Source organism: Nothobranchius furzeri, chromosome 18 (assembly GCF_043380555.1).
Source record: "Nothobranchius furzeri strain GRZ-AD chromosome 18, NfurGRZ-RIMD1, whole genome shotgun sequence".
Classification (NCBI taxonomy): Eukaryota; Metazoa; Chordata; class Actinopteri; order Cyprinodontiformes; family Nothobranchiidae; genus Nothobranchius; species Nothobranchius furzeri.
The window spans coordinates 45,647,975-45,657,974 of NC_091758.1; the positions used below are offsets into that span (position 1 = coordinate 45,647,975).

Here is a 10,000-nt window from a genome sequence, read left to right on the forward strand (position 1 = left end):
GCTGTCCCGAGTCACAGCGGTGAAGGTTCTCCCTGGTGGAACCTTCGATAGAACACAGCTAATAAATATGATCCTGACCTGGGCTGGACAGAACAGGGAACAGGTGAATAGCGAGGCTCCAGGTGAGGACTCGTTTGGCGTCACCAGTCAGGTTCCTGACACGAGTCTCAGCGTGGATTCCTGATCTGTTAGGAGGTTCCGATATGTTCTAAACTCGGCTAGGAAACAGCGCCAGAGTTCGTCTTTGTTGTTTACTGTTAAACGAGTGTGAGCAAGTTGGCTGTTGGTGGAAACGTTACGACGGTGGAGTCGGTGAAACTAACTACACCGGACGTCGGCTGGGACTGACCACAAGCCACGACCCAAACAGGAAAATAAAAGTTTACTTTGGAGCAGCGAAGCTAGCTCCGTGACGCGGTAGAACGTTAGTTAGCTTTCATGCTAACTACGTAGCCTCGTTAGCTTCTCCATGCAGCCGTTTTTCATCTACCGGATCAAAACGTTTGGTCCAAGTAGAAATTCACATTTACGTTCAATTAAAAAGGAATACACACCGTAACGTTGTGGTGTACAGCTGATTGTTGAACTAAATCTTTGTCAAACCGGACTTCCTGCAAAACTACCGCGTAGGAAGTGACGTCAAAACGCCCTGCAGTCTTATTGGTGGATTTAGAAGCGCAGCTGCGCACGTGAAGCTGCATTCAGGGACACGCGGGACCGTCGGCATTGGCCACGGTGAGCATGACTTTGCTCTGAAAACATGTAATGTTATTCTTTTCTCTTTCTTCTTTTATTTATTTCAACCAAAATGAGTAAATATCCGGTTTTGTACGTCAACAAACCCCTGGCACCTCCTGTTAATTCATGTTACATTTTATGTCACTAATTGTTTTTGCTTGTTTATCCCTATCCCCCTTAATATTTCTGCGGCAAGTTGAAAATAAAGTTTTGGGGGGAAAATGGCCACGATGAGCAGCGTGTGGCCTGGAAAAGAGATGCACGCAGCAGGGGGGGGGGGTGGCTAAAAGAAGCGTGTTACGACAGTTTTGCTTGTTTAGAGTATAGTAACACACTTATTAAGCGCAGTTTATTTTATTACTCAAAAATACAGAACTGTAGTATAATTTTTAGCTAAAATGCTGTGTTTGTTGTAATTTTTATTGATAAAGACCGCGTCTGTCACCATTCCTTGAATGACGGTAAACAATAGGAGAAATTTCTTGATAACATTACAGTTATTAGCTTTCTTCTCCGGCGGTCTGAGTATAACGGTTGCAACGCAATCAATGATGGGAAACTTTGCTGTCCCAAGTCTGCTGAAGCAGGGGGAGTGGCTAAAAGCAATGGGCGGAGCAAGAACAAATTGGGAACTGTGAGTGAACTTGCCATGATGGATGCTTAGGATTGGAACAGTCCTTGGACACCGCTGATGATGTTTCATAAGGACGCGAGTACACAAGTACAGACAAGAAATGGCTGTAGTTCCAGCAGACAGCCACATGTACACCAGGACGTCCTTGCACACCACATCCTGGTCAGATCACCACCCGCGCACTTGAAAGCCAGCATACCCTGTACGAGTGTAGAAGTGATGGCTCACACATATGTCTTGTAATTGGGTTAGGGACAGGTTCATCTCAATAGTGCCAACGGCAATATTTTATCATTGTGCTTGTCGTTGGTCTGGAGGGTGTAAACTAGCATGATACGGTCCCTTAAAGTGCTACATCAAAAAAACTGACCTTGACCGTGACATCGGGCATGTCCAGAGACGAGACAATGATGACATAGGTAGAATGTTGGCGCCACCAGGCAGGAGACTGAAAGGAAGACCAACAAGGTGAAAAAGGATATGAAGTTAGTGGATAGAGGATGGAGAAGACAGGTGTAGCGTAGCTCATGGCCTGTATTTCACCAAAATCATCGTAGGTTCTAGGGCTGTCACGCTAACCGCAAAAATGAAATATCGCAATATGAAGAAGCCCACCGCGCTGCATCATGGGCCACCGCGATTACTGAACTTGGTTCAACTCAATGATGCATGTTGAGAAGGATGGCTGCACTGGTATCAAAACGAAACGTTACTTCGCTCCTTTGGGAACACTTTGGTTTTCAGTACGTCAGCTGCTGCGCAGCCAGAGTCCTTGGCCGAGACGGAGCTGCCACCAGCGGCAAAAAAATAATAATAAATGCTCGGAGACCTGCTGAAGTCCCGGACAAGCACTGCTTCTGCAACCGTCCCGAAGAGAGTTTGAGCCGAGCTGGAGCTCACTCGCTACCTGCAGGAGGAATGCATCCACCCTAAAGAAACCCCCCTGACATGGTGGAGCAACAACCGGGAGAGATTCATTTTGCTCGCCAGAGTCGCACGCAAGTACGTGTGCGTTAGTGCAACGAGCGCACCATCCGAGAGGGTTTTCAGTGTTGCTGCAAATGTTGCCACCCCTCTCAGATCCTCTCTCAAACCGTATATGGTTAACATGCTGGTTTTCCTTGTGGGTAACAAGGACGTGACCGAGCTATAAAGCACCGTCATTCGTGTGTGTGAAAGTGAAATGATAGTGCCCCGCGCCCGGTACATGTCATTTTTTATGCTTGATTTTAAACAACTAAACAAAATGGGGACTTGTTTCTTATTTGTTAGATGCTGCAGCCAAATTTGCATTTAAAAGTTTAACCTCCTGAATTTAGTTGTTTTTAAGTTCAGTCGGACTCCGACTGTCGGAGAAACAAGCGTTACTGCGATCTGTGTGGTTACTGCCCTTTGATCTGCATTCAGTAAAGTGTTATAAAAGAAGGCACGGCAATTTTTAACCTTTTTTAAATGTGTAAACATTATGTTTAGATAGTACTGCAATAAAAAAAAGTGCTGCAATAATATCGCACACGGCAATATTCAGCCACCCTGAATCACCGCAGGGGGAATTCCTCAACCGCGACAGCCCAAGTAGGTTCATTTTCTTCGTAAAGGACAGGCCAATGAGTACTTATGAACTTTAACAGTATCCTTAACCTATCCTGTTCCATATCATCACACCTGTGAAGATGCAAATCCTTCTAATAAAGTTGTCTTTTCTGGCTTTCTAACTCTACAAGTTGGTACAATCATATTCTGTGGTACCTACAAGAGGCTCTGAAATCTAAAGTGTTTAATAATGTTGAATACTCCACTGTAATGAATGATGTATGTTTACCCTGTAATGATTTATTCCAGATCGTAACAACACAACTAAGCTAACTGTTAATGGGGATGCAGAATGTGATGAAACACCCAGCTGACTCTAGAACACGTGGCTCTGAGATCAGGTTCACACCAGCTTGGGTTTCACGAGTTATTCTGCAGAATCTAAAGACGCCAATAAGTGTGACGCCTTCTTCAGACATTGGTGTGCCTGCCTGTCCGACCGTGTGTGCCTGTTGTTGCAAAGGCTGAATCTTAACAGGTATGGAAATGTTCAGCCTTATGTGTGTTTGATGCAAACATACTGAGCATCACCTGGCGCCCGGAGCAAGGCTCATGAATAAGATATTGGTTGTTTAGTGTCTTGTCTCGCAGGGCTGACAGGGCCGCTGCCTCACCTGGTGGAACACGCTTCTGCTTTAAATCAGAGGATTTCTAAGGCTGTTTCCTGTTTTAGCTGGACTCTCGTTTATTTGCTGCGGGTGGAAACAGAGAGATGACACATTGTAGTGACAGTGGTGAACAAAGTGAGGACAGCACAGACATTCACAACAAGAACCAGAGGAAAAGAAGGAAGCAGGTGTCGTTCCCTCCTGATGAACAGATGGTGTCTGGGTTTGCTGATCCCAGAGACGCTGGTCCGATAGGTGAGTTTGATCTGTAATAACTGAACTCACACATTTACCTTAAGCATTTCAGCGGTGTTGACATGAACAGCTCGGACGTGCTGACACCAAGTTATCTCTAACCCTAACCTAGGAACAAAACCTTGTTTATTTTATGAGTCTTACAGATAAAATCTGCTAATGCTACTGTGAGTTAGCATTTAGTGATGGTGTGTTCACAAACTTTGAAAAATGTTGTTTTTTTATCAACTTCTAGCAGTGATGCATTCATGCAACAGATCGATAGATTGTGTCCGTGTCATAGACGCATCGAACTGAGACATACGTTGTTAAACCTCAGCCCACAGCTACGAGTCCCTGAACCAGGTGATTGAGGCGTACCAGCAGAGCTGCAGGAAAAACCAGGTCCAACCCAAAGGAACCATCCTGCAGCAGCTCCAGGAACACATCTGGGCATCATCAGTGAGTCTTTGTTCCACAGCGGGAGCTTAGTCTCCTCTGCCTCTTTACTTAAACAAACATCAGTCTCCAGGCGTGAGAAATGAAACATCAGCTCTTTTTAACCCTCCCACTGTCCTAATGGGTGACCTCGCGAGGAAAGTTGACCATTGAGCAGGACTGATGGTTTATCCCTTGAGGTCTACGTGGCAGGGGTGAGGAGTGAGCACCACCTCACCCCGCCGCGTAGACCTCAAGGGATAAACCATCAGTCCTGCTCAATGGTCAACTTTCCTCACGAGGTCACCCATTAGGACAGTGGGAGGGTTAAAACTCTTTGCTCTGACTCATGATGAACATCAACTTAGACCTTTTGATTATCGGATCTCTACTTCTGTCCACATGTCTCCTGAGACTCGAAGGCAAAACATCCTAATAAGGAGGTAATCCGTGTCTCTAAAACACACTGATTTAACATTTTTGTAATAAAAGACACATCTAATGATCTCTAACAGAGGATGACTATTTATGACCTTTTTAAAGCTGTAGTAGTTCTGTGGTCTAGGATCGGTGGTGTGTCGTCAGGGCCTAAACTTGATCACAATCACCTATGAGGACACAGTGACATCCGGTTACAGGGTTGTTCCTGTAATGTTTTTTCAACAAAACAATTAATTTGCTTCCAATAATTTTTCTCTGTTTTGGGGAACGTTTTTCATGGCTGCACTACGTGTGTGGATGTTTTGGCCAATCAGATTCTGCCTCTGTTGTTGCCAGGAGGAGCCTAATCTGCCCAAGACCTTCAGAATCAGTAGAGCAGGCCTTTGTCAGTGAAACTTAGCACCGTCCTAAGTTTAGACTCTCTCATAGACTTCAATAGAAAGAGTGGAAAGCTAAGGTTACATGGGTCATGGAGCGGCTGATAGAGCCAAACACCAAACGTTCCGCCACTGAATGCGGTTCTTTCTCGATGTTTCAGTTATTTTCTCAGGTAGAAGTTGATGAAACAAGTTGTTGACATTGTGAAGCCAGAAAGCGCCTCTCCTCTTGAGCTCCGAACTTCCTCCCAGTCCTCATCACTCAAACTGCTAAGGTGATGCTGGGATCACTGGGTCCTGGACAACTAAGTGCCTCTCTTGTAGAAGAAACTTTGAATTTCTCCTCACAGCTGCTGAAAGTAAGCTGGAGTTTGTTGCTCTTGTTGTTTACCGTGCTGCACCAGTCTGTGTGTTTGAGCCAACCATCAGATGAGCTTTTCCATGAGCTGAGACATCCACCAGCATCCAGGCACTGATGTTCTGCTAACCATGAAGGCTGTGTAACGGCTTGTAAGTGGTTAGACAAAGGCAGTCAAAAAGGGAACTGGACATGAGAGTGAAGTCCAAACCGGTGTCCAGAAAAGCCCAGGGGAGCACTCGTTTGACGGTCACTGGTACATAAGGCTTCCTTGGACTCTGGGAGTGAACAAAACCTACTGGATCCATCTATCATCGACCATCTCCACATCCCCTTTGAATATTTGGTTATGCCGTTCGGCCTCACCAACGCTCCAGCCGTGTTCCAGTCACTAGTGAACACCGTACTAGGCGACTACATAAACAGGTTCATCACAGTCAACCTGGATGATATTCTGATTTTTTCCAGAAACCTCTCAGAACACTACCAACACGTTTGAGCTGTTTGCCAATGACTCCTAGAGGATCGCCTCTACGTCAAGGCAGAAAAGTGTGACTTTCATGTTTCATCCATCAAGTTCCTGGGATTCGTACTTGAGAGCGGGCAGTTGAAGTTGGGCCCATACAAAGGTACAAGCGGTCCTCGATTGGCCGACTCCAACAATGCCTAAATAGCTGCAAAGATTCCTGGGGTTTGCCCATTTTTATAGACTTTTTATCCTGAACTATAGCCAAACTGTTGCACCCTTTACGTCCCTTACCTCTGTGAATAAATCGCTTGTATGGACTCCTGCAGCTGACAAGGCTTTTTCTGAACTCAAGCACACGTTTACCAATGTTCTAGTCCTCACCAGGCCAAACCCGAACAAACAGTTCACTCTCGAAGTGGATGCGTCAGACTCGGGTGGGTGCCGTGTTGCCTCAGCTGTGTTCCACAGATAATCGCCTGCATCCCTTTGCATTCTTCTCTTGATGTTTCACACCAACTGAGGGAAACCATGACGTCGGGGACAGGGAATGTTGGCTTCCGATGAGTGGAGGCACTGGTTGAAGGGGGCCGAACACCCAATATTGGTTTGGACCAGGGCTGTGCAGAGACCTTTGAAGGGGCGGGTGCTCAAATTTAAAAAGGGGCACACAGAATAATATTTTCAAACACCATGACATAACCACAGTATACCCGGCTGAATAACAAATCATATTTATTAGAAATTCAAAATGGAAGCAAATCATTATGTACACCATAAGGACAATGTAAAGCAAAAGTAACAGTTTTTGGTAAATGTAGTAGTGTGTTTGTATAATGCCTTCTTAGGGTTCTACAACCCCCCCAAGGCACATTACAACACAATCAGTCATTCACACACACACATTAACCTACTGATGGTGATGAGCTATGATGTAGCCACAGCTGCTCTGGAGCGCACTGACAGAGGTGAAGCTGCTGAGCACAGGCACCACCAGTCCCTCCGACCACCACCAGCAGGTTAAGTGTCTTGCCCAAGGACACAACAGCATCAATCTCTGATTGAAGTCAGGATCAAACCTGCAACCTTCCGATTACTGGACAACCTGCTCCACCTCCTGATCTATTGCTGTCCTGTTTTACCTGATGATGGGGTACAGTGTAGCTGTTGCAGGGTCGCTCCTCTTGCTGCTGCTGATGATGCTGGAGGGCAAGGCTGTGTTGACCTCAGACTGTAGGTAGTAAAACCAACAGAGGAGAAATGTTAGTCAATTACAAAATTAATGTAAGATAATAAAAAAATGGCTAAAATTGGTGAAAACTCTTAGAACTGTAATACAGAAATATCTGAGACAACACCTGTGGTGAATAAATGGAAATCTAAACATTAGTGGATAATAGAGGAGTTTATGTCAGAGATAAGAATGTGACAGAAATATAAACAGAAAGAGTTTTGTGTGTGTGTGTGTGTGTGTGTGTGTGTGTGTGTGTGTGTTCAATCTCCTCATGTGACCTATCACTCTCCACCTGCTGTCCATCTGAGAACAAGGCAACATCAGCTATTGTATGAATGAATTATGTAGTTATTCACATTTAACAGGTCTTGCACCTAATCCATGATCAAGAGGCTAACAAAGACATTTTCTGGCATCAAAACATTGCAGTTGTGTATATTATTGTTTCTACACTTGTTGCTGTGATGCAACTTACCTGTACTCTTGTTTTATCCAGCTGGTTAGGGACCCACTGCCTTTAGCTGCCTCATGTAGCTCTTTCTGACGCTGCTTCCACCTCCTCTCCTTACGAAGCATGTCTGTACAATGATATATCATAATTCATTTACAAATATGTTTTCATGCATATAAAACTCATGCATACACATTCTGGGACATTTCATTCCTTTTCCAGAAAACTAACTGTATATAATTTGCTTCATGATGCTGATCCAGAATATTTCCATAATATTTTAATCATAGTGCTTTAGTAATTATAATAAAAATAAAGAATAAAACAATATGTTTATGCTTTCATTCAGTTTTACTATCTTCTTTGTGCAAAACAGAGAACTGTACAGATAAAATAATTTTGCTGTGAAAACAGTAGTTTTTTTTATGTACATCTTTAAAACATAATGTTTTTTAATACAATGCATTCAGAAAGAGAGCAAATATAAACTCCAACATTTTGAGAATATGCATAGTATTAGTGAACTATAAACCCACCAGAAGGGCTGAGAAACCTCAAAATCTAAAATGTTCCCTACAACGCTGGACAGAGTTTACAGACAAGGACTGAATATTTAGTAACACAAAACTTGTGACGGATGTTACCTTTAGTATTTTTCTTATTTCCTTTAACAAAAGGTAGGTAAATTTTAAATTTGTTCAAGTTTTATCAGTCTGCGAACCAGGAAGCGATTCTGTAAACAAGAAGCAGGGCTGTGTGAGACCCCGGTCACGTGACACGCAGCACCAATAGGAATGCAACTTTGCGGTACCCAGTTTACAACAACATTTTATTGGCAAATTCCCAATATTTAAGATTGAAAAAATATTTTCGTACAAGTACTTATGTACAGAATGTTTTTGGTTAATCCTAAAGCTACTGAGGTTCAGAATCGGTACCCAGCCACAGACACACACCCAGCTAGTAATACATCACACACACACACCTAGTGCCACAAAACAACTTAATAATGTACAAAATAATCTAATAACTGTGTATAGTAGTGTGCATCCTACATACCGGTGTTAGTCTGTTTCTCCCAATCAATATGTATAGTCTTCCCTCCTTGCACTCACAGAGCACGGTCGCTTCTGCTTTTGCTCCCTTATCTTTTTCCCAAGGCTCTTTTTGTCCCGTCTGCCTACAGAGCGCTTCTCTGCATTTCCTCTGGAAATCACTATTTTTCAGAAATGGATTTAATTAATTGGTCATTCAACTCGATTGATAAGATTTTTTCTACGATGAGAATGGAGGAGGGAGCTCGCTCTTGCCCTCACAGGACACAGCGGGATATATGCTCGATTCCTAGAAGAAGTGGAATGTCATTTGTCTCTCTCAGCTGTCCATTGAGGACGTTGAAGATATGTGGATATTTGGCCTGATGATCACTGGATTTCTTCTGATTGGAGTGGGAGGATATCTGGTTTTCCGGAAAATTGGGATGACGGGAGCGATTGGAGGGCGACCCGCACCCATGGACGGCACCATCCGGGCGGAGACCTCACAGACTGGGACGTTACTCGAGGTGAATCGCAAGCTGGACAATGTCTTAGCTGCGTTACCGGTGTTAGTGCGCAAAATGGATGTCATCTCGGAGAGGGTCACCGGACGGTGTGGAGATGTTTAATCACCCAAATTGGCTTCACTGAAGGACTGGAATGACCAGTTACAGACTGAAGGCAGCGGGAAAATTATCTCTGCCTGACCCAAACACAGTCTTGTTATCCTTATCTGATGCCATGCAGCCTTGAAGCTGCAGATAAATCATCCCCCATGAAGGAAGGAATGCAGACAGATGCTGTGGAACCCCCCCCCCCCCCCCCCCCCCCCCTCCCGCCTTCAGATTGTGGACTTCACAGCGAGGTCATCAACCTGCAGGAATGTGCTCTGCGCCCCTCCGAGATCTCCCTCCCTCCTGTGGACACAGCTGGCTGAGCGCCTAGTGGCTGCTGGCCCTGAAAAAAACAGGATCCGGATCAAAACATGCCAGAGAGGGTATTCCAGGATTGGTTTTGTATGCAAGGGTTAGATTCAAGGCTTGGACGTTTCGCGACTCCTCCTGAATAAAGGATTACTGTTTTTTTAACTCAAACTCTCAGTGTCGTTTTGGGGCTCCTGTACTTTGGGACCAATCCTACTACTCAACATGACATGTAAGTCCACCAACACTGGGGTGATGTGGTCCCTCCCCCTTGTCAGAAACCTACCTGCTGCATTTTGCACCAACTGCAATTTGTTAATGGAAGCCTTACTGGTTCTTGTCAGCAGTAGCTCAGGAGGTAGAGCTGGTTGTTCAGTAATTGGAAGGTTGCAGGTTTGATCCCAGCTCTGACCACAGAATGCTGCTGTTGTGTCCTTGGGCAAGACATTTAACTTGCCTTGCCTGCTG

General features: G+C 44.7%; 2 protein-coding genes across 7 annotated transcripts in view; one reads left to right on the top strand and one right to left on the bottom strand.

Moving 5' to 3' along the window:
* vrk1 (VRK serine/threonine kinase 1) overlaps positions 1–712 on the bottom strand; it is an 8,492-nt gene extending 7,780 nt beyond the window's left edge. For 2 of the 6 annotated variants that reach the window (XM_070547144.1, XM_070547146.1), the window contains exons 1-2: positions 555–664; positions 1–83 (exon numbers count right to left, since the gene is read on the bottom strand). The exon at positions 1–83 is cut by the window's left edge. Coding sequence is in view for 2 of the 6 variants with exons in the window: in XM_054738770.2 (XP_054594745.1) it covers positions 555–701 (147 nt within the window). In the remaining 4 variants the exon portion in view is untranslated. Of the gene's footprint in view, positions 288–554 lie in introns of those variants that run through there. The other 4 variants (XM_054738770.2, XM_070547143.1, XM_070547147.1 and 1 more) reach the window with 3 other exon arrangements.
* Positions 713–3,553: 2,841 nt separating this feature from the next.
* Positions 3,554–10,000, top strand: part of LOC129162271 (protein phosphatase 1 regulatory subunit 37) — a 76,514-nt gene continuing 70,067 nt past the window's right edge. The window contains exons 1-2 of the mRNA XM_070546804.1: positions 3,554–3,828; positions 4,148–4,269. Coding sequence (XP_070402905.1) covers positions 3,678–3,828; positions 4,148–4,269 — 273 coding nt within the window. The 5' untranslated portion in view covers positions 3,554–3,677. The remainder of the gene's footprint in view (positions 3,829–4,147; positions 4,270–10,000) is intronic.